General features: G+C 40.1%; 1 protein-coding gene across 3 annotated transcripts in view; it reads right to left on the bottom strand.

Annotated features, from left to right (window-relative positions):
* The window catches only part of PAPD4 (poly(A) RNA polymerase D4, non-canonical), a 79,524-nt gene extending 62,173 nt beyond the window's left edge, over nt 1-17,351 (bottom strand). For 2 of the 3 annotated variants that reach the window (XM_023510897.1, XM_023510899.1), the window contains exons 1-5: nt 17,137-17,351; nt 16,777-16,979; nt 7,931-8,104; nt 7,617-7,706; nt 3,920-4,157 (exon numbers count right to left, since the gene is read on the bottom strand). In XM_023510897.1, the coding sequence (XP_023366665.1) occupies nt 3,920-4,157; nt 7,617-7,706; nt 7,931-8,067 (465 nt within the window). In that variant the 5' untranslated portion in view covers nt 8,068-8,104; nt 16,777-16,979; nt 17,137-17,351. The remainder of the gene's footprint in view (nt 1-3,919; nt 4,158-7,616; nt 7,707-7,930; nt 8,105-16,776; nt 16,980-17,136) is intronic. The other variant, XM_023510898.1, reaches the window with a different exon arrangement.
* Between the last annotated feature and the right edge of the window lie 7,380 nt (nt 17,352-24,731).

Genomic DNA, 24,731 nt, shown 5'->3' with positions numbered 1-24,731 from the left:
AAAGGATCTGAACAGACATTCCTCCAGAGATATATAAATGTTTAACAAGCATCTTTTCTACTCAATGTTAGTCAGTAGGGAAATGCAAATCAAAATTCCACTGTGATGCCATTTTACATCCTCCAGAATGGCCATAATCGAAAAAATAAGATAATAACAAGCCTCACAAGTGTTAACAAGGATATGGAAAAACCACAGTATAGATACACTATTGATGGGAATGTAAAATGGTACAGCCACTTTATTTATTTATTTTTTTGAGACAGAACCTCACTATGTTGCCCTTGGTGGAGTGCTGTCATGTCACAGCTCACAGCAACTTCAAATTCTGGTGCTTAAGCAAATCTCTTACGTCAGCCTCCCAAATAGCTGGAACTACAAGCACCAACCACAACACATGGCTGTATTTTTGTGGTAGTTGTTACTGTTGCTTGGCAGCCCTGGGCTGGGTTCAAACCCGCCAGCCCCAGTGTATGTGGCCAGTCCCCTACCCATTAAGCTACAGGCACCAGGCCTGGTGTGGCTACTTTAGAAAACGCTTTGGCAATTCCTCAAAAAGTTAAACATTGAGTTAGTTACTGGATGTTCTCCCTTGTAAGCAGGATCTAAACTCTTAAGTACTTATGGTCATACGTAATGGAATAAAAGACAGTAGAGAATCCAAAGGGAGAAAGTGAAAGGGGGAGGAGGATTGAAAAATGACCTAAGTACAATATAAGGTGAAAAGAACCCTAAAAGCCTGACTTCATCACTACATGTGCAATATATTCACCTAACAAAACTGAACTTGTGCCCACTACACATATTAGAAGTTAAAAATAATAAAATAGGCTTGGCACCTGAAGCTCAGCAGCTAGGGCGTCAGCCACATACACTGGAGCTGGCGGGTTCGAATCTGGCCCAGGCCTGCTGAACAATGAAAATACAACCAAAACAAACAAACAAAAAAATAGCCAGGTGTTGTGGTGGGTGCCTGTAGTCCCAGCTACTTGGGAGGCTGACCCAAGAGAATCGCTTAAGTCCAAGAGTTGGAGGTGGCTGTGAGCTGTGACACCACAGCACTCTACCCAGGGTGACATGGTGAGACTCTGTCTCAAAAAAAAAAAAAAGAAAAGAAAAGAAAAAAATAATAAAATAAAACATAGAATTACCCTATGACCTAGCAATTTCACTCCCAGGTATACAACTAAAGGAAAGGAAAAGGTGCCCTGCAAATATTTGTATCAGATATTCATAACACCATTATTCATGATAGTGAGGAAGTCTATTAACTGAAGTCTATTAACAAAATGTAGTATATTCATACAATGTAATCTTATTCTGCTTCAAGCAAGAAATGAAGTACTGATATATGCTACATCATGGACAAACCTTGAAAATATGAAAAGCGAAAGCAGCAAGATACCAAAGGCCACATATTACATAACTCCATTTATATGAAATCCCCATTTTAAGAAAATCCCGAGAACCTAGCAGTCTGGGAGGCCAAGGCAGGAAGACTGCTTGAGCTCATGGGTTCAAAATAAGCCTGAGCCAGAGCAAGACCCGTTCTCTACTAAAAAATACAAAAACCTGAGGCAAGAGGACCGCTTGAGTCCAAAAGCTGGAGATTGTTGTGAGCTATGAAACCACAGCACTCTGCCCAGGGTGACAGCTTGAGACCCTATCTCAAAAAAAAAAAAAGAAGAAAACCCCTAGAGACAGAAAACAGATTAGGTGCTACCAAGGGCAGAAAGCAGGGTACAGAGAAGTTACTGCTATTAGGTTCAAGGTTTCTTTGGGGGATGATGAAAACATTTTGAATCACATACTGGTAACAGTTGCACAACTTTGTGAATACACGAAAAACCATTGGACTATATTCTTCAAACGGGTGAATTTTATGGCACAATTATAACTCAAAGAACAAAAGGATCTATCAATGCAACTAAGAAGCAGATGTTGATTTTCTGGCCCAACATTTTCTGTACACTTACTATTTTCCAGAATTAAACTGCTTGCTAGGAACTCAAAGATGAATAAAACAAAAACACTAGACTCTTTTCAGACTCCTTCTCTTTAACCTGCAACTATATCTCTCAAAAATAAAGCAGCTTTGAAAACACAAAAATAGTAAATGTAAGACAGAGTAAATCTGAGGGAACATAGGTAACCTTTCACTTATCTGGAAGGGGTTTTTTATTACTTATGTTTCAATAAATATGAAGGAGAAAAGAGACATGCTTTATTTATTTTTTCTTTTCTTTTGAGACAGAGCCTCAAGCTGTCACCCTGGATAGAGTGCTGTGGCATCACAGCTCACAGCAATCTCCAACTCCTGGGCTCAAGCAAGTCTCCTGCCTCCGCCTCCCAAGTAGCTGGGACCACAGGTGACCGCCACAATACCCAGCTATTTTTTTTGGTTGCAGCCATCATTGTTGTTTGACGGGCCCAGGCTGGATTCGAACCTGCCACCTTCGGTGTATGTGGCTGGCACCTTAGCCACTTGAGCCACAGGCGCCAAGCCAAGACAGGCTTTAAATATTAGATGTTAACTCACTCCCCATTGCTGACAATACCATTTTCCCAAAATTATTAAATAGTTTTATTTTGTTCATTTGAATATTTTTTACAAATGATATTTTTAATAAGTCTTTCTTGACCTTATTTTAATTGTACTTCTTCTTCAGAGATTCTTGGATTCTCTACTTTTGACATTCAAAAATCTCATGATAAACATAAATATTCCAAAAGAAAATATTTAACATTGCATTTCGTAACCATATGATAACTTATTTTTTGTAATATGAACAAGAAACACTCAGGAGTGGTGGCTCATGCCTGTCATCCTAGCACTCTGAGAGGCTGAGGCTGGTGGATCGCCTGAGCTCCAAAGTTCAAGACCAGCCCCAGCAAGTGCAAGACCCCATCTCTACTAAAAATAGAAAAGCTAGCCAAGTGTTGTGGTGGGTACCTGTAGTCCCAGCTACTCAGGAGGCTGAGGCAAGAGGATCAACTGAGCCCAGGAGTTTGAGATTGTTACGAGTTATAACACCACAGCACTCAACCCTAGGGCAACAGAGTGAGATTCTATCTTAACAGGAAAAAAAAAAAAGAATGAGAAACAAAGACAGTTCTTTTTTTTTGAGACAGAGTCTCACTGTGTCACTCTCAGTAGAGTGCCATAGCATCACAGCTCACAGCAATCTCCAACTCTTGCCTCAGCCTCCCAAGTAGCTGGGACTACAGGCACTGCCACAACACCCAGCTATTTTTTGGTTGTAGTTGTCATTGTTGTTTGGCAGGTGTGGGCTGGATTTGAACACACCAGCTCCGGTGTATGTGGCTGGCACCCTAGCCGCGGAGCTACAGGTGCCTAGCCAACAAGATTTGAACTAAAAAATCAAATGCTTTGGGCTACAATCCCAAATATTCATTAATCAGAAAATTTGATTTCCTAATAGCTATACTTCCACAAGAGAACAGCTACCAAAAATCAAAATAATATTTTGATAGAAAATTGGGTTGAATAGTACTTCAAACAGTGTAAAAAAGGCATGTTCTACTTAATCTAGGACATTTTTTATTTTTTTTGAGGAGACCCGGGATGTCACTCGGTTGTCCAGGCTGGAATATAGTGGTGCAGTGGAGCTCACTGCAAGCTCAAACTCATGGGGTCAAGCAATCCTCCAGCTTCAGCTTCCTAAATAGCTGGGACTGTAAACATGTGCCACTACACCTGGCTAATTTTTAAATTTTTATAGAGACAAAGTCTCACTTTGTTGCCCAGCCTGGTATCAAAATCCTGGCCTCAAGCAATCCTCCTGCCTCAGCCTCTTAAAGTGCCAAATCACAGACATAAACCATGGCACCTTGCGACTTCTTATTCTTTTAATATGTTATTTATATTAAGTTCCCCAAAAGCAAAACTAATTACTACCTTATCTTTGGCCTCAGGCAGTGTGAGTTCTCTAGGTTCTAAAAATGCTATTTCTCGAAAAGGTGGAGCACATCTGACGACATCTGGTACATAGTGCGTGTGAAACAATGGCGGCATTGAGTATCTTCGTTCACCTGATAAAGGCACTATCTGGTTAACTACAGTTGGTTCTTGGTGGGGTGAATGGAAACGTTGACGTTTACCGTCAAGAGGAAGATTTTTTTCATCGCTTAATCTCCTGAAAACAAGCAATATACCTTAGTGATTAAACATAAAACTCTTAACAACAAATAAAAAACAATTAAAAATACATAAATATGATAACATAATGAAAATATTATGATTTTTTCATACAACCACATTATTAGATCTATACGGATCATAAAAATAATCATTTTCAGTACAAGAAATGCCCCTTAACACCTAGAAAAAATAAGTAGTTAGCAATGCATCCAGAAAAAACAACTCGTATGTCTGTAAACATCAGGGTTAGTTTCTTGCATTTGAATTACCCCAGTGTTTCATCTCAGCAATGAAAACTTTGTAGGAAAATTTCTACTTATAGAATTACTAAGAATAAAAGATCCAAACAGTAACATAAGGAAGATAAGATTAAGTGAGCTGAGTGCGACATATAAAAAGGGCTCTCTGAATATACCTATGTTCTGGTTCATCAGTAGGAAAGAAGATACTCTTTTGTTTGTTTGTTGTTTTTGAGAGGAGGTCTTGCTCTATCATCTAGGCTGGAGTGCAATGACAACATCATACCTCACTGTAGCCTCCAACTTTAACTCTTGGGCTCCTGACTCAGCCTCCCAAGTAGCTGGGACTATAGGCACACACTAACAAGTCTGGCTTTTTTTTTTAAGTAGAGGTAAGGGTCTCTTTGCTTACTCAACCCTCCCATCTCAGCCTCCCAAAGTGCTGAGATTACAGGCATGAGCCACAATGCCCAACCAGAGACATTTACCTTTTAAAAAGCTATAAAGACACTGCAATATTGAGGAAATTTGAAAACAGATTACATTTCAGAGAAAATTATATTAACCACAAATTTAAAATAAATGTACAGTAGAGACTCCACAGTTGACCACCTCCCTACTTTGATCACCTCCTTGATTTAATTTTCATGGACCAGACATGCACCACATGTAGGTAGGTACAGTAGGCCTAATGCCTTATGTCACCACCTCCATATGTTGACTAGTTTATTAAAATGCCTTGGGTGACCCAGTTACAGAGGTTCTACTGTATTTTGGTTACATAGGACACTATCCTTCTTTTTAAAAGGAATAAACTCATATGCTTTAGGTAAAGTAAAATGATGTCAACAACTTTCTTCTGTTTGGTTCAGGAAAAAAAAGTATGAGGATAAGAAAAAAAGAAGCAGAGAGAATCAAATGTAGCTGAACTTTAACGAATCTCAGCAAAAGGCAAACAGATGCTCATTGTATTATTCTTTAATTTTTCTGAAGGTTTCAAACTTTTCAAATATATAGTCAAGGAAAAAATAATTAAAAACTAAATATTTGTTTGGGAAAAGACCTATGTCATTGATATATTAAATTGTTCATTTATGCCCTAGAAAATAGCTTAATTCCTTTTAAGCCCTAAATTTCCAAGGGTCATTGCAACCTGAAGGTTTTCATTATCATAAATATTCCTTTGAGATTATGCTAATTCCTCTTTCCTCTCTCCTCAACAGATCTACAAAGGAACTGAAACTCCTACTCATGAGTAAAGGTGCACTGTGCTAAATGCATGTTTAATATTCTTAAATATAAAAATAATTTAGAGATATCCATGTTGAATATCTTCTGAGAATATCAATTTTAATTTTTAAAGTTCTTACAACAATGCCCAACACACAGTGATTAATAATTCTTAGCTAGTATTATTTTGTCTTTATTTTATAGCCCTTGTTCACTGATAGTATTATTTTTATTTCAACAGAAAATTCATGGAATCTCCATATAGGTTTCTTGGTTTTTTTGTTTTTTGTTTTTTTTTTTTAAAGACAGAGTCTCACTTTATAGCCCTCGGTAGAGTGCCGTGTTGTCACAGGTCACAGCAACTTCCAGCTCTTGGGCTTAGGCGATTCTCTTGCCTCAGCCTCCCAAGTAGCTGGGACTACAGGTGCCCAACACAACCTCCAGCTATTTTTTGTTGTTGTTGCAGTTTGGTGGGGGCTGAGTTCGAACCCACCACCCTCAGTATATGGGGCTGGTGCCCTACCCACTGAGCCACAGGCACTGCCTTCTATATAAGGCTTTTAAGTAAACTCAGTATCTTCCACAAAATTGCCCAATGTTATTTTAACAACTACCTCTCAAGTGGTATTATAATTATTTTGTAATAAATGATTTTTCTTTTAATGAAATAGGTTAATATTAATTGGCTCCTGACTTGACTATAGAAAGCTTCATGCTACATAGAAATTTTCATTATAATAATGTTTATTGGTGGCACCCATAGCTCAGGGGTAGGGCGTCAGCCACATATACCAAGGCTGGTGGGTTGGAACCCACCCCAGGCCAGATAAACAACAATGACAACTGCAACAAAAAAAATAGCTGGGCGTTGTGGTAGGCGCCTGTAGTCCCAGCTACTTGGGAGGGCAAGACAAGAGAATAGCTTAAGCCTGAGTTGGAGGTTGCTGTGAGCTGTGATGCCACAAGGGTGACATATTGAGACTGTCTCAAATAAAATAATAATAATAACAATATTTATCATGGAACTCTACCTTCAGATAAATCAAAAGAAAAATGTATAGTAAATTTACTCGAAAGGAAATGTTATGAAGTGAGCTGAAATCCCCTGAAATTCAAATGTTAAATAAAGTCCTAAGCCCCAGTACCTTAGAATGTGACTGTATCTGGAGGAAGGGCCTTTTATAAGGTAATTCGATTAAAATGAGTTGCTTAGGATGAACCCTAATCCAAAATGACAGGTACCTTAGAAGAAGAGATTTGGATATAGAAACCAGAGGCTCACACCTGGATTCCAAGCACACTGGGAAGCCTAGGCGGGTGGACTGCCTGAGCTTATGGGTTTGAGACCAGCCCAAGCAAGAGTGAGACCCTGTCTCCAAAAATAGACAGGTGTTATAGTCCGAGCTACTTGGGAGGCTGGGGCAAGAACATCACTTGAGCCCAAGAGTTTGAGGGTGCCATGAGCTACGATGCAACAGCACTCTACCAAAGTTGACAAAGTGAGACTCTGTCTCGAGAAAAAAAAAAAAAAAAAAAAAAAAAGAGGACAGAGAGAAGATAGCCAGCTACAAGCCAACAAGACAGCCTCCAAAGACATCCACCCTGCTGACATCTTATCTTGGAATTTTAGCCCCCATAATTGTGAGAAAATAAATTTCTGTTCCTTAAGCCTCCTAGCCTTTTGGTGCTTTGTTATAGCAACCCTAGCAAATGAATACAGAAGGCCATCTGATTTAGTTAAAAATCTAAATTAAAAAGTAGTTTTCTGAAGTAGTTTCCTAAAACATATAATAATGTCAAGAACAAATCAATAAGATATAATTTTTAAAATACATAAAAATTTTAAAATTCTGTGACTAATTTAATCCCATAGGTACCAGAAAACAAAATTTAGGACATAGTGTCTATATAATTGTAATACAAGATACTGTACACAATTCTCAAAAACGCAAAATTTTCTTTTAAAATAATTGAAAAGTACTTACTTCCTTCCTCGAAATAATGGAGAAGCTGAGGTCTGTATTGGACTGACGTTTCCATATGTCAGCTGCTGTAATGACACAGCTCTAGACAAACTATCAAAAACAAAAAGAACAGTGGTAATGTACATTATTAATATATACTATTTTCCTTAAAAACAAGCACTAATTTCAGAAAAACTTAGCATTGCACCAGACAAAAGAAACAAGAAGTGAGGACATTCTCTACCTTCAAATGCTTCATACAGGTAAAGTTTATGTTAAATAGATAACTAAATTTACCAACAATATGGGCCAAAATATTATATCACCATACTTACTCTGCATTCTGAAAGTTGAATTGTGCATCTATAAGCTGCTGGTGTGAATAAAGAGCTGGTGACAAGGTGAAGAAGTTATTATGTTGTTGATGGTTTGGAGAGAAGGGTGGGCGACCCAATATTGAGTTTGGGAACATGCTCGTGTTCACTGAAAGTGAACATGTATTCTTCTACCTAGGATAATTTTAAAAGATAATACTCAATTATTATAGCTTAAAGATACTGAAGTCTTCCATAACTCTTGTATATAATTTAAAACAATTACAAATTGTTACAAATTTCATTTGCAAAGTTATTTTTTTAAATTTAAAGAGCTCTCCTAAATTCCACTGTAGATAACAATAAAAACTTAGTAATAGTGAATTCTAAATCTAAATTAACCACATTATTCAAATGGCCAAATTTATGCATATTCCTTTTGGGGGGAGGGGGGAGACAGAGGTTTACTCTGTTGGTCCAGGCTGGAGTGTCTTGGCATTGGCATAGCTCACAGAAACCTCAAACTCCTGTATTCAAGTGAACCTCTTGCTTCAGTCACTCAAGTAGCTGGGACTATAGGCCCACGCCACAACATCCAGCTAATTTTTTCTATTTTTAGCAGAGACCATGTTTCACTCTTGCTCAAGCTGGTCTTTAACTCCTCAACTCGGCCTCCCAGAGTGCTAGGATTACAGGCATGAGGCACTGCTCCTGGCTCACATTCCTAATTCTTTGATGAATTTACCCTAATACCACATAAGCAAATCTTCTAGAAATCAAGTTACCACCACATACTCTGATAGAAACCACTCAAGAGAGATTTAATGAAATCCCACATTTCATTCTTACATTTATTCTCAATCCAATTTATACAAAGGGCCATTGTCCAACCTGCAGGCTGCATGTAGATTATCTGAGGACTATTTTCTTTATCTGTGTCATATATCATAAAAAGTAGGCAGACCTTTTTCTTTCATTAGTGTTTTTGCATTTAATTTGTGGCCCAAATTAATGGGCTTCTAATTTGTGACAGAGAAAAAAAAAGGTTGGACACCCCTGGATCATACGCCATTACATGACAACCTGATTGCTAGGATTTGGATCTCTCAAATCTAATTAAACAAGAGAAGGAATCTTTTGCCTAACAATTTATAAAATTCTGAGATTCTCCTTAAAGCCTACATAACTTACATAAAAGATTTCTAACAAAAGAGGGCTCTGTTCCACAACAAAGGTGAATGAACTATATAAAAAGCAATCAGAATATCTATCTAAGCAGGAGACTAGATATTTATTCTTTGTGATGACTGATATAGAGAAGCTATAGTCTTACAAAAGGTAAGGAACAACAAAAAATTAAAACAAGGATTATGTAAAGTCCACAAAGTAAAAATAGACCTGCAGTTTTTGTACAGTTTTTCCTCCATCCTGTGGAATGAAGCCCTCTTTTGTTACAAATCTTGTATATAGATTATGTAGACTTTGAGGAGACTATCAGAATTTCATAAACTGTTAGGTAATGCAAATTCCTTTCTTAAAATAAGCAATTAGAAAACTCTTTTATCAAAAAAATGAGAGATAAAACTATATAATATGGTAACAAGAATATCTATACCTAAAAGAATGAAAGTTACTACACGCAGTATTATAGTAACAAGAGAACCTATAACTAGCAACAGTTGGGAGCCCACAGAGACAAAGTCAAGCTAGCTAACTGATCAACCCACAATGAAGCCCATCCACACTTAAAGCTTTCAATTAGACTTACAGTACTTCTCATTTGAAAAAGATACCCATGGGGGTAGGGGGTGATGGCTCACACACTATAATCCCAGCACTTTGGAAGGCTGAGGTGGGAGGATAGCTGGAAGCTCAGAGTTCAAGACCAGCCTGGGCAAAATATAGAGACCTCATCGCTACAAAAATTCACTGGGCATGGTAGTATGTACCTCCAGTGCTAGCTACCTGGGAGGCTGAGGCAGGTGAATCACTTAAGCCCAGGAGTTCCAAGCTACAATGAGCTATGATTACACCACTGTATTCCACACTGAGCAACAAAGCATGACTGTGTCTCCAAAAAATGAATTAATTAAATTAAAATGACATCCATGGATCACAAGAAAAAAAAAAAATCTAGGAATAAACAGAAACAAGGCCAGAAATAAAAGAACACCTATGCACAAAAAAAAATTTCTGAATAATGAAAAGACACTGCATATATAAGACAAAAATATGCCATTTAAAAAGAAAAGGCTCTTGGAAAATCTAAAAGTGAAAGTAGAATTAACCAGGAGAAAGTTAAAAGCTAACACTGAATAAAATTATAATAGAAAGAACAGAAAGGAAAAGTCAGTAGAGGCAAGAAAGAGACAGAGCCACAGACAATCAAACTATATGGTCCAACATCCAACACTATAATAGAATGTTCAGAAAGAACACAGAAATACAGGGGACATTAATAAATACATAAAATAAGAAAATGTCCAGAACTAAAAGATACCAATCTCCAGACTGAAAGGATCTAATCAGTCACTAGCACAGTAAAAAAAGATACACATCTAGCCCTATGATGGCAAAATTTCAGAATATCAGGAAAAAGCTTCTAAGATATTCCAAAGGGGGGAAAATGTTATAAAGGGCTAGAAATCAACATAGCATTGGACTTCTTAATAGCACAAGACAAGGACAAATGCCTTCAAAGCTCTGAGGAAAATACTCTCAAACTATAATTCTATACCTAGCTATACTATCAATGCAAGGTAGAATAAAACCATTTTTAGACATGTAAGATATTTTAAAACAAAAATAAAACTGGGGGGTGGGTGGCACCTGTGGCTCAGTGACTAGGGCGCCAACCCCATATACCAAGGGTGGCGGGTCTGAACTCGGCCCCAGCCAAACTGCAATAAAAGATAGCCGGGCATTATGGCGGGCACCTGTAGTCCCAGCTACTTAGGAGGCTGAGGCAAGAGAATTGCCTGAGTCCAAGACCTGGAGGTTGCTGCGAGCTGTGACACTCTACTGAGGGCAATAAAGTGAGATTCTGTCTCAAAAAAAAAAAAAAAAAGTAAATCTAGGCTGGGTGTGGTGGCTCGTGCCTATAATCCTAGCACTCTCGAAGGCAAAGGGAGGTAGACTGCTTGAGCCCAGGAGTTAGAGACCTGCCTGAGCAAGACCGAGACCCTGTCTCTAAAAAAATTAAAGAGGGGAAGGGATGGGATGGGAGGAAAGGACAGGGGAGGGGAAAGGAGGGGAGGAAAGGAGAAGAGAGGGGAAGGGAGGGAAGAGAAGGAGAGGATAGGGGAGGAGAGGAGAGCTAGAAAAAGGGAGATCTAGCTAGGTGCAGTGGCTCATGCCCGTAATACTAGTACTTTAGGAGACTGATAGGTGGACCACTTAAGGCCAGGAGTTGGAGGTCAGCCTGAGCAACATAGCAAGACTCTGTCTCTATAAAAAATAGAAAAATTAGCCAGGCATGGTAGCATACACGTACCAGTAGTCCCTGCTACTGGGAGGCTAAGGCAAGAGAATCACTTGAGCCCAAGACTTGGGAGACTGCAGCTGCCATGGCATTCTAGCCTAGGCAATGATGGAGGGGCAGGGGAGAAGTAGGAGGAAAGGAGAGGAGTGAGAGGAGGAAGAAGGGAGAGGAGGAAGAAGGGAGGAAGGTAGGAAGAGATCCACTGAAAGGCAGTAACAAAGTAAATTCTCCAAGACAATGGAGGGGAAGCTAACAGCTCAATTTAGAATAGTAGGATGGAAGGCTTCAAGATAGCCAAGGGAAAAGGATTAACTAGTAGATTACCTGATGTATCTGACCATAGAGAGAAATTTTGCTAACAGAGCAGAAATCATTATAGATATACAAAAAAGCAGTTAGTTAAAAATAAATTACTAAACCACAAGGAAAAAATACTCAAAAGGTAACATAACAAAGGAAATAAAATCATAGTTACCTACCTGTTTTTACAATAACATAAACATTGAATACACTCATATAAAAATGTCATATTTATTATATAGAATTTATTATTTATTATACAGTAGAACCTAAGTGACCACCTCCTTAAATTGACCTAATTTTCATAGACCAGACATGCACCAAATGCCCCTATCAGTACAGAGGCCCAGTTCCTTATGCTGACCACCTCTGTATGTTGACCAGTTTATTATTATTTTTTTTTTGAGACAAAAGTCTCACTTGGTCACCTTGGTAGAGTGCTGTGGCATTATAGCTCACAACCTCAAACTCTTGGGCTCAAGTGATCCTCTTGCATCAGCCTCCCAAGTAGCTGGGACTACAGGTGCCCACTACAACACCCAGCTATTTTTTTAGAGACAGGGAGACAGGGTCTCATTCTGGCTCAGGCTGGTCTCAAACTCATGAGCTCAGGCAATCCACCCACCTCGGACTCCCAAGTGCTAGGATTACAGGCGTGAGCCACCATACCCAGCCTGCTGACCAGTTTGTTACAGTCCCTTGAGTGGTCAACTTACAGAGGTGCATTTACTTATATAGTACATGTATTATGTTATATATTTATGTTTATATATAATAATTTCTGCAGTCCCTTGAGTGGCCAACTTACAGAGTGCACTTATTTATATAGTACATGTATTGTTATATATTTATGTTTATATATAGTAATTTTTGACTGTACATACGTTGGAGGATGAAAGAGGGTACAAAAAGTACTAAATCCTCAATTTCAGTAAATGTAAATCAAAGGAAATGAGCCAAAGAAGCTTTATAAACAAGCAAAAATAACACCTAGGCAGCTAAAAAAATTAAAGTGGTTACCTTTGAAGATTAAGACTAGGAGGATTAGAAAAACTAAAACTAAGACAAAAAAAAGAGAAAACGATCTGGAAAGAAACTAGTAAATGACTAACAAACTTTACTGGTTTTTTCTTTTCTTTTTTTTCTTTTGTTTTTGAGACAGAGTCTATGGCACCCTTGGTAGAGTGCTGTGGCATCATGGCTCACAGCAACCTCAAACTCTTGGGCTTAGGTGATTCTCTTGCTTCAACCTCCTAAGTAGCTGGGAGTACAGGCATCCACCGCAACACCCGGTTATTTTTTTTTTGGTTGCAACTGTCATTGTTGTTTAGCAGGCCAGAGTCGGGGTCAAACCCGCAATGTGCAGTGTATGTGGCTGGCCAGGACCCTACTCACTGAACCATGAGCACAGAGCCTTTTCTGGTTTTTTCAATCATGTAAGATTAAAATTTACAGCCAGGCGTAGTGGCTCACGCCTGTAATCCCAACACTCTGGAAGACCGGGGCGGGTGGATTGCCTTGAGTTCATAGATTCGAGACCAGCCTGAACAAGAGCAAGACTCTAACTTAAAAAATAGCTGGGCACTGAAGCAGGTGCCTGTAATCCCAGCTACTGGGGAGGCTGAAGCAAGAGGATCGCTTTAGCCCAAGAGTTTGAAGTTGCTGTCAGCTATATGACACCATGGCACTCTACCTAGGGCGACTGCTTGAGACTCTGTCTCTAAAACAAAAATAAATAAAAAATAAATAAATGTAAGTACCTTCAATAATCTTGAATTGCCGATTCAAGACTAGAATGAACCCTCGTTCTAACTTTGCCCAGGTTCATACTTTCTTGGTCTTCTTTTCTCTGCTTCCCTTACCTAACTTCCCATAAAACATAATTCCTACTCCATATGATTTATGAGAAAATGATACCGAATATAATTTGTTGTAACAAATTTGACTTGGTATTTCATTTTGTTGGATGCTATAAATGTAATCAATAGAAAAAAATGTGTATCCAGAAAAACTAGAATTTAAAATGTTCTATTTTCAGTTTTATTTAAATCAGTTCACAGTTAAAAGTTTAGAGACACTTTTTATTTATATCTATAAATAATATCCTGTATTCTGCCTCTGCAACCAAACACGGTCCTATACTCTGTGCATTTGGATCTGAAGACCCAAAATGACGTAACAGCCCAGGCCTCACCTTGTTTCTATCCCATTACAAGGTGAAATTCAAACTAAGAATAAGTCAAAAGATGTCTTGTGACTCAGAACTACTCTACCAAGTTAACAAAATTATCTCAAACTTAAAAGTTTAGAATGATTCCACAGCAGTTTGCTCTAGGGCAGATATCCAGTTTATCCTACTTGCCTACTCCAAATTCCCAAATAAGGATCGAATCTTTTAGAGTCCCTCCAAAACAAATAGCTATAAGGAGAATTTTAGCCCTCAAATAGGGCTCTTAACCAGGCCAGGCTTCAAGTGGGGAGAATCACTCTTAGGGCATTTAATCAATGAATAGCATTCATTCAATGATCACTAATATAGGTGTCTTGAAAAACCATCTAGAACAGTAATTTTCAACTGATATGCCATGAGAGAATGTTAGATATGCCTCAAAAATTTTTAAAGATCATTAATTAAATTACTTTCAGAAGAAATTCAAGGCTCAGCACCTGTGGCTCGAGTGGCTAAGGCGCAAGCCACATATACCTAAGGTGGCGGGTTCGAATCCAACCTGGGCCCGCCAAGCAACAATGACGGCTGCAACCAAAATATAGCCAGGCGTTGTGGTGGGGTGCCTGTGGTCCCAGCTACTTGGGAGGCAGAGGCAGGAGACTCGCTTGAGCCCAGGAGTTGGAGGTTGCTGTGAGCTGTGATGCCCCAAAAAAAAAAAAAAAAAAAAAAATATTCAAAGCACAATAAGTATATTCTTCTTTTTTAACTTTTCAAAATCAACACAATTTAAGTGTGTTGCAGAAGTTTTTCTATAGGTTCAAGTGTGCCGGGACATAAAAAAGGTTGAAAAACATTGATCTAGAGATAAGAAAGTAAATGAAAAGCCCATGAATTTCAATTCCTTTCTTAATACATCTCAACATTGATTTTGATGAAAATAGAAATGACACCAAAACGATAATCTATCATAAACAATATAATCATTTTTTAAACAGATCAGTTTCACAGAATAAAATCCAGTAAAACTATTACTATACCAGAGTTAAGTGGACCTCCGTAAAATTTTAAATCTTTGTTTTCTTTTTATTTTGAATGAAGGGCTTCTTCTCTAAGTAGAGATGAGCTATACAAAACTAGTCCAAATTAACTGTGGTAGCGGGTGTGACAAATTTTGTGACAGAGGAATAAAATCCAGAAATTGGCAGTATCCCATTTTCCTTACCTTAAAAGTTAACAGTTTCTCAGTCTGTACTCAACTATACAGATTGAGCTAATTTTGAAATGTTGTACAACAAAACAGTCGTATTGGTTCATACCTTACGGAGAGAACCATAAAGACTGCTTCCTAACTGAATGGACCCAATGGGAAATTATGCAGGCTTATTTGTAACATAAAAAGAGATAGTAACAGACAAAATTATTATTATTACAAAATATTATTACAAAATAATTCCTGGCGACACATACAGTATTTGGGTTGGTAACTTGGAACCTGGAACTTCTGTCCTCAATTTGACTTCTCCTCCAATAAACTAGCGAATACCTAAGGTTATACAATACCTTCATAAGGATTTATTGAAAAGCAAAATCTATCTAGCATAAAAACCAGAACTGTACTGGTTAAACCAAGTTATTTGTCTACTATGTCCAAATATCTCAGAACCCCAAAACCCACTTCTTTTCTCCACAATACAAAAGTCCAATTCCTACATCCTGCTCAACCATTGCCAAAACCACCTTCAGTTTTTAAACAAGTCTTTCCTTTTTCTTTTTCTTAAGAATTAAATTCCTGGAACTGAATCTAAGTGATATAACTCAAATGTTCATCACTACCACTGAGAGGGCAATGACTGAAGTATGCTTCTTTATATAAAATGTTGCACTGCACATAAAGATATATAGGACAAACTGGATAAAGTAACAGTGACAAAAATCAGGTCTGACAAACTAATTTTTAATGGCATTTGTACTAAGGAGACAAATGAATGCCATGAGGTTCCTCACCTAAAAGGGACTGAACTACTTCTTGGGTCAATTCTGTGCTGTGTAGTAAAAGTCATCTCCGCAGTACTAAGCAGCATAGTTATGTTGGAGCTACAGGGTCTTTACTATTGGCCTAATTTCCTTCAACTACTATAACTTTTCCTGTTACAGTTCTAGCCCAACATTTTTTCATGAGTATTTGTATTTTGCAGAATCTCTGTGCCCATATAACATGTTAAAAAAAAAAAAAAGAATTAAATTCCATCAAAACGTCAAACAAAGAATCTAGTAACAATGTCCCAAAGGGGCATTTCTTAAATGACTGACAAATGGCCTGTTTCACATGGAACTCATCTGTTGCTGGACCTTTCAGATACAACTTGGGCCAGTCACACCAACTAAGTAATGTTACCATTACTGGCTACTAATCAGTACAAACTAAAAGCCTCCGTGCTGTTAATCAGTGTATGTTAAATGCCCGGTAGCACTGAATCAGACAATACGATGGTATTTACAAAACTAGCATGTCACCTGAAAAATAACATAAATTTAGTGGCATATGATCTCTTTCTTCACAAATCATACACAACGCACCCGTTAACAAGTTGTCAATTTAGCTTGAGTATTACAATTTCTCTTTGTTTCTTCTCTGTTCACTCTAACAGCAAATAATTATTTTAAACAAAGAACTGGAAGATAAAACAAGGAATTTAGACAACCCAGAAACTGCTAGACACAGAAACCACTCGTGCTCTTATCTAGAGAGCCGAAGATCCTATTTACAAAGGCTAAACGAGAAAAGAGAATACAACTATCATTCTCAACCTATGCGTTTTCCCATACAGTGGAATACAGAGAAAATTTCACGCCATTTAATTAAATGACTTAAAGACAAATGCGTTTTTTAAATTGTTAATTAACCCAGATATTTACCTTCGTTCTTCACCACCCTTTGAAACACCATGCAGGAGTCCCAAGACACTCTTCCTCTTTGGGTCCCGGACAGAGGACGCAGGAGGGGAGCGGGAGACGGGGGAACAGGACGCAGGGAAGACAAAACGAGTGAGGAAAGTAAGCGATCCTAAGATTCTTCACTAAGTATAGTAGCCTGGGGGGCCGCCGTAGGTCTGGGATATCTAAGAGATAATGCCGGGAAAACAAACGGAAAACAAAACGCTACAGTTTCAGAAAGTTTCCCGCGCCCCGCCCCCGACTTGGCCTACACTGGTCCGTCCCTCCTCTAAACTCCCAAAACTTGCAAGTGTCGTTGGGGAACAGCTAAGCAGGGCCTACCAGCACTGCCAGCCCAAGAGCTCCAGGCCCGAGCGGCGGCGACAGTCGGGCGTGCTCGGTCGCAGCTTTCTCCCGAGCCAAAGGAGGTAGTGGTGACTCGCGGGAAGGCTAGGCCCAGCGACAGCTCTGGCTTTCGATCCAAAGCTCGGGCGCGGCTGCCAGGGGAGGAGCAATACAAGAAAAGGCAGAGACTGCAGGGTGTGGAAGGTTGGGGGCGGTGGCGAAAAAGCGGAAGACTAAAAAGTTGCCGAAAAAGCGGCGTACAGAACCCTGTCTGAGAACCCCGGAAGATCGACATGACCCGGATGAGAATACCCACCCGGGAGCAAGAGGTCACACTTCCGGCATCCACCTTGCCCCCGCCTAAGCGCGCTCTGCTCAATTGCGCAGGCGCAGGACTACTCGGCTAGACCCGGGCTGAAGTCTCTGCGGCTGCTGGCTCGAGTTGGGACGGGACAAAGTATTGAGCTGAGTCGCGCGGAGCTGTGTCAGGGCACGTTGTGCTCTAGTTTACAGGCGGCTGCTCTTGTTCTGATAAACCCTTTCTAGCAGCCCTTCGTCTGTCAGCGGAGTGGCTGGACCCAGAGAAGTTCTTCCTGAACCAGTTTTCCTCTACTCGTCTCCACCGGATCAGTATTAAGCTTTATTTGTTGGTTTTCTTATCCAGGAAACTAAGAAATGTGTTGGAATGAAAATGCGTATTTATCTCTAAAGACCGAACTCAGCGCCCTGTCCGTAGTAGGTAGCCTTCAAATCACTGATTCGGTGACTATTTATTGGTATTTCTTCTTGAGTGAGCTTTAATAGTTTGTGGAGTTATATAAATTGTTTCATTAGTGCAAATCTGTTAACAGCATTTTTTTGTTTTTGAGACAGTCTTAACTATGTCGCGCTCGATAGAGTGCGGTGGCGTTACAGCTCACAGCAACGTCCAACTCTTGGACTTAAGCGAGTCCCTTGCCTCAGCCTCCCGAGTAGCTGGGACTAAAGGCGCCCGCCACATTGCCCGGCTATTTTTTGGTTGTAGTTGTCGTTTGGCACGTCCGGGCTGGATTCGATCTGGACAACTCCTGTGTATAAGACTGGCGCCCTACCCCCTGAACTACAGACGCCGAGCCTGTTAACGGTATTTTTAGTTGTTCTTTTAATGCCTGTACACCCGGCCCGGCCGTGGCTTGTACCTGTAATCTTAGCTCTCGGGAGGCCGCGACCGGTGGATTGCCTGAGCTGACGGGTTCGAGACCAGCCTAACCCAGAGCGAGACTCTGTCTCTAAAAATAGCCAGGCGTTGTGGCAGGTGCCTGTAGTCCCAGCTACCTGGGAGGCTGAGGCAATAGAATTGCTTGAGCCCAAGAATTTGAGGCTGCTGTGAGCTATGACTTCACGACACCCTACCAAAGGCGACAAAGTGACACTCTTATCTCAAAAAAAATAAAATCAGACCCTCTTAGTACTGAAATTTGTAATTTGTGTCATCTTCCTTTTTTCCTGATCAATCTGGTGAGAGGGTTAGCAGCTTTACGAATCTCAAAGTCTGCTTTTGCTCTCTTGGATTTTCTCTTTCTGTTTTCTGTTTCATTGATTGAAGCTTTTATGTTTATTATTTCCTTCTAGTTTAACCGATATTTTCTAGTTTCTTAACTCAAACTGAAGTCATTAGAGATCTCTTTTGTACTTTAAGCATTTCGTGAGATAAATCCCTCCACACTGCTTTATCTGCATACTGCTTCACTCATGGTTTTTGGTTTTTTTGTTGTTTGGGGGTGGTTTTTTTTGAGACAGTTTCATTCTGTAGCCCTGGGTAGAGTGCTGTAAGGTCATGACTCAGAGCAACATCAAACTCTTGGGTTCAAGCAATCCTCTAGCCTCAGCCGCCCGAGTACCTGGGACTACAGGCTCCGGAACTAAGCAGGGCTAGTTTTTCTATTTTTAGTAGACACACGTCTAGATCTAGCTCTAGCTGGTCTTAAATTCCTGATCTCAAGCAATCCACCTGCCTCAGTGTCCCAGAGAGCTAGGATTACAAGCCTGAGGCACTACACTGGCCTAAGGCAAAAATTCTTAACAAAATTCTAACCATTGTTATTCCACAATATATAAAAAAAGATAATACATTATGACCAAATAGGGGCTTATCCCAGGAATATATTAATAATTCACCTAAAGACTAAAAAAGAAAAACCATATGATCATCTCAAGAGATGTAGCAAAACATATCCATTCCTAGGATTACAAGGAAACTTCCTCAATAAGGTAGAGAGCATCTGTAAGAAACATTACACTTAACGGTGATGAACTGAATGCTTTCACCCTAAGATCAAGAAAAAAGCAAGAGGCTTGGCGCCCATTGCACCGTGGTTATGCTGCCAGCCACATGCACCCAGGCTGGCAGGTTCTACCTGCTAAACAACAATAACAACTGCAACAAGAAAATAGCCGGGCATTGTGGCAGGCACCTGTAGTCCTAGCTACTTGGGAGGCTGAGGCAAGAGAATTGCTTAAGCCCAAGAGTTTGAGGTTGCTGTGAGTTGTGCTGCCACAGCACTCTACCAAGGGCATCATAGTGAGACTCTGACTCAAAAAGAAAAGAGAATTTCTGCTCTCACCACTTATAACATTGTACTATGGGTTTAACATGTGCAAAAGGCAAGAAAAAGAGAAGGCATTCATATTAGGAAGAAGTAGAACTGCCTTTATTTGTAGGTGACTTGTTGAAAATCCCACAAAATAGGGCCAGACATGGTGGCTCATGCCTATAATCCTACTACTCTGGGAGGCTGAGGCAGGTGGATTGCTTGAGCTCAGGAGTTAGAGACCAGCCTGAGCAAGAGTGAAACTCCACTTCTACTAAAAATAGAAAAACTGAGGCAAGATGATGCTTGAACCCAGGAGTTTGAGGCTGCTATGAGCTATGATGCCATAGCACTCTACCAAGGATGACAAAATGAAACTCCGTCTCAGAAAAAAGAAAAGAAAATTCCACAAAATCAACTAAAAGCCATCATTAATAGATGAGCAAGACTACAAGTTATAAAATCAATATGCAGAATTTAATTGCAGGTCAGGGATGGTGGCTCACGCCTGTAAGCCCAGCACTCTGGGAGACCAAGGCAGGTGGATTGCCCTGAGCTCACAGGTTCAAGACCAACCTGAGCAAGAGTGAGACCTCATTTCTAAAAATAGCTGGTGGGGGTGGCGCCTGTGGCTCAGTGAGTAGGGCACTGGCCCCATATACTGAGAGTGGCAGGTTCGAATCCGGCTCCGGCCAAACTGCAACAACAAAACAAAAAAAAGAAAAGCTGGTGGATGCCTACAGTTCCAGCTACTAGGGATGCTGAGGCAAGAGAATCACAGGAGCACAAGAATTGGAGCTTGCTGTGAGCACTCTACTGAGGGCAACAAAGTGAGACTCTGTCTCAAAAAAAGAAAAGAAAAGTACCATTTCTTGACATGAAATGAAGTTCAAATTTCATTGTCCATAAATAATGTTTTTTTAAAAAAGGAGAGAACTTAATTACAATTGTATTAGCAATGAACAGTCTAAGGTTGAAAATACCAGGTGACACCTGTGGCTCAAGGAGTAGGGCGCCAGCCCCATATACCAGGGGTGGCAGGTTCAAGCCCAGCCTTGGACAAAAATGAGAAAAAAGAAAGAAAGAAAAGAAAATAGCATTTACAACAACAAAAACACCTAAGCTGAGTGCAACAGCATGAGCCTATAGTCCCAGCTACTCAGGAAACCGAAGCAGGGTTGCTTGAGCCCGGGAGTTCAAGGCCAACCTGGGCAAAATAGCAAGACCCCATCTCTAAAACAAATATGTATATATACATACACATTTGTGAACTTGGTTTGGGCATTGATTTCTTGGGTAAATACCAAAAGCACTCACAAGAAAAAAGGGATGAACTGGATTTTATCAAACTTAGGTGCTTCTGATCAAAAGTCACTATTAACAGAATGAAAAGATAATACCATAGCAGATATTTGAAAATCACATATCTGATCAAGAATTTATATCTAGAAAGTATACCTTTAAAAACTGTCATACCTCAATAATCAGCCCAATAAAAAAATCGGCAAAAGTTTTAAGAGACACTTCACTAAAGAAGCCATATGGATGACAAATAAACATGTGAAGAAATAATACATCAGTCATTAAAGAAATACAAATTAGGCTCAGCACAGTGGCTCACACCTGTAATCCTAGAACTCTGGGAAGGCCAAAGCAGGAGGATCCCTTGATCTCAAGAGTTTGAGACCAACCTGAGCAAGAGTGAAACCCCCTATTTCTACTAAAACTAGAAAAATTAGTTGGGTGTAGTGGCACACATCCATACTCCCAGCTATTTAGGAGCTGAGGCAGGAGGACCAGCTGAGCACAGGAGTTTGAAGTTGCTGTGAGCTTGGCTGAGGCCATAGCTCTCTAGCCTGGGGCTACAGAGTGAGACTTCATCTCAAAACAAAACCAAAAGCAAAAGCAAGCTGTCAAAAAGAAGAAACCTATTCCACATTGCATGTTGAATGGATTGCATGCCTGATTTTGTAACTTACTATACCAGTCATTTGGAAATAATTAGCTCATTGACTTATACAGATCCTCCAAATGTTGACTCCAAATATTGTCCAAAAAAATAACATTTGTGCTGGGCACAGCACATGTAATCCTAACACTTGGGATTTGTGCTGAGGCATCTGGATCGCTTAAACTCATCAGTTGAGACCAGCCTGAGCAAGAGCCGGATCCCATCTCTACAACAAATAGAAAAATTAACCAGGCATTGTGGTGGGTGCCTTTAGTCTCAGGTACTCAGGAGGCTCAGGCAAGAGGATCACTTAAGCCCAAGAGTTTGAGGATTTGGGGGAACCTCATTTGGGAGAACTCCATTTGCAACAAACTATTGTGTACTCAAACTAATCTAAAGACAGAGGTGACCCACTGCACAAGGAGGCCAACGTGAGGGGCCCAACTCTTTTGATATTGGCAGTTTCACTCTTTATCAGTAGATATCCTTTCAGTCTGGGTAGAGGCTTGTCCTACCTGAATGGAGTGAGCATCTACAGTTCCATAATGGGCTCCTACTACTGTAGGAGCTGCTGGCCCAGGACAGGGCCTTTGTAGAGTTCTTGTGCACATCAACCAACACAGAACAGAAACAACCCTCAGAGGACAAGAGGATGATGGGCAGCAGCTGTCCAGGAAAAGAGGCGAAACAGATGGAGAATGGCAAGTTCATGGTGGACACTGTGGGCAGGTGGCCACAGAGGCAGCTCAGGAGCTCTTCCTCAAGGAATCACCAGCCTTGGCTACCTGAAAATGGGATTATGGGATTAATGAGAACCTCAGGATGTTTTCCTTCAGGGAAAACTTGCTTCCCACTGTCTGCACTTGGTTATGCTACATAGCATCCTGTGGTCAACCATGAGTTTCTTTGCGTGAACCCCCAGTAAGAACCTAATGATACTAGACCCTCTTTTATCTTACTTGCCAGATAGCAGAGGTAACTTAACAAGTTAGCAAAGCCCTCATATCTAGAATGAAAAGTACATGAAACCCACATAAAGTGAAATAAGATAATTGCCACTTGCCCACCTCTGGATAAGGGTATCCCTTTATTTTTATTTTATTTTATTTATTTATTTATCTATTTTTGAGGCAGAGTCTCACTGTGTTGTCCTTGGTAGAGTGCTATGGCGTTCACAGCTCACAGCAACTTCAAACTCTCCGACTTAAGCCATTCTCTTGCCTCAGCCTCCCAATTAGCTGGGACTACAGGCGCCAGCCACAACGCCCAACTATTTTTTTTTTTTTATTGTAGTTGTCATTGTTGTTTAACAGGCCCTAGTGTGTTTGAACTCTCCAGCCTGGGTGTATATGGCTGGCGCCCTAACCACTGAGCTATGGGCACTAAGCCTGAGGTATCCCTTTAGAAGCAGGTTTAAGTTAAGCCCCTAAAAAGTAGGTTTCTGAGAGACCTTTCCAGGGACCCCAAGGTAAGTACACGTTGCCCCTCCTCCCTTAGATATGGAAGAGTAAAATTGATGGTGGGGAATATGTAGCAGAGAAGGGCCTGGAAGGAAAAAAGGGTACAGATGTTTTCCATGTCTACAAAACTCCCTTACCCTTTTTAGTTTTGAGAACTAAAACCTAAAACCCTGTCTCAGGCCAGAATTTGGAAGAGGCAGAAGAATGTCTTGTGTTCTTGGAGCCACAGGAGATAACTCAAGGGAATCCTCTGGATGGAGGTCACAAATTTGTCTTAATCCAAGATGGGATTAATCTTGGTGGCGGTCACAGATTCTTTTAGGTGAAGATGGAATGAATCTGGGCAGAGGCTGCAAGACTGTCATAGCCCAAAATGGGATTATGGGATTAATGAGAACCTCAGGATGTTAATTTTTTTTTTTTTTTTTTTTTTTTTTTTTTTTGAGACAGAGCCTCAAGCTGTTGCTCTGGGTAGAGTATTGTGGCATCACGGCTCACAGCAATCTCCAACTCCTGGGCTCAAGTGATTCTCCTGCCTCCCCTGGGACTACAGGCACCTGCTCCAATGCCCAACTATTTTTTGATTGCAGCCGTCATTATTGTTTGGTGGACCCGGGCTGGATTCAAACACCCCAGCTCAGGTGTATGTGGCTGGCGCCTTAGCTGCTTGAGCCACAGGCGCCGAGCCAGGATGTTAATATTTTTTATTCAGGAGTCTGCCAGCCTCCTCATTTGCCATCAAATTAATAAACTTCTCTTTCGTACTCCTAAAATATATATGTGTGTTTGTGTGTATGTGTGTGTGTGTATCCCAATAGCATCAGAAGGATATTTATGTATTTGGATGCTATCAAGACCATAGTGAAGAGACAGCCCTATAATCATAACGTCTATAATCATAACACTTTGAAAGGCTGAGGTGGATGGATTGCTTGAGCTCAGGAGTTCAAGACCAGCCTCAGGAAGAGCAAGATCCTGTCTCTACAAAAATCAGAAAAACTAACTGGGTGTTGTGGCTACTTGGGAGGCTGAGTGAGGCAGGAAGATTGCTTGAGCCCAAGAATTTGTGGTTATGGTAAGTTATGATGTCACAGCAGTCTACCCAGGGCGACAAAGTGAGACTCTGTATCAAAAAAAAACAAAAGCAAAAAAACCCACAGTAATGTTATATTTTTTACAAAAGTATTTTCTCTTGAAAGTTCAATTTTATCAGTGACAACAAATAGGTGTTTTCCTTGAACTGACAGTTTCACTTTATTTTTTCATCAAAATGTTTGCCAAATATCTAAGTCTGGATGAACAATTTGTCAATAGATCTTTTAATAAAAATGATGTTCCATGATAAAAGCAGCCAGTGCAGCTTGCGACTCACTCCCACAGTGCCTTTCTTAAGAAAGAGCACTTGAGTTCTTGGTATGCAACAGAAGGGCTTCATGAATGCTTTTCATTTTTTCTTTCTTTCTTTTTTTTTTTTTTTTTTTTTTGCAGGATTCCTAATTGGAATTGTTAATTCATGGCCTGTCTGTCTTGTTTGGCTGGACACTCCATGATGGCAGGGATCTTATCTTATATATTTCTTTATCTCTAGTGCTGGGCATAATAATAGGCATT

Source organism: Otolemur garnettii, unplaced genomic scaffold, assembly GCF_000181295.1.
Source record: "Otolemur garnettii isolate 467f Iridium unplaced genomic scaffold, OtoGar3 scaffold00017, whole genome shotgun sequence".
Taxonomy (NCBI): domain Eukaryota; kingdom Metazoa; phylum Chordata; class Mammalia; order Primates; family Galagidae; genus Otolemur; species Otolemur garnettii.
This window is presented reverse-complemented; position numbering and strand designations above follow the sequence as displayed.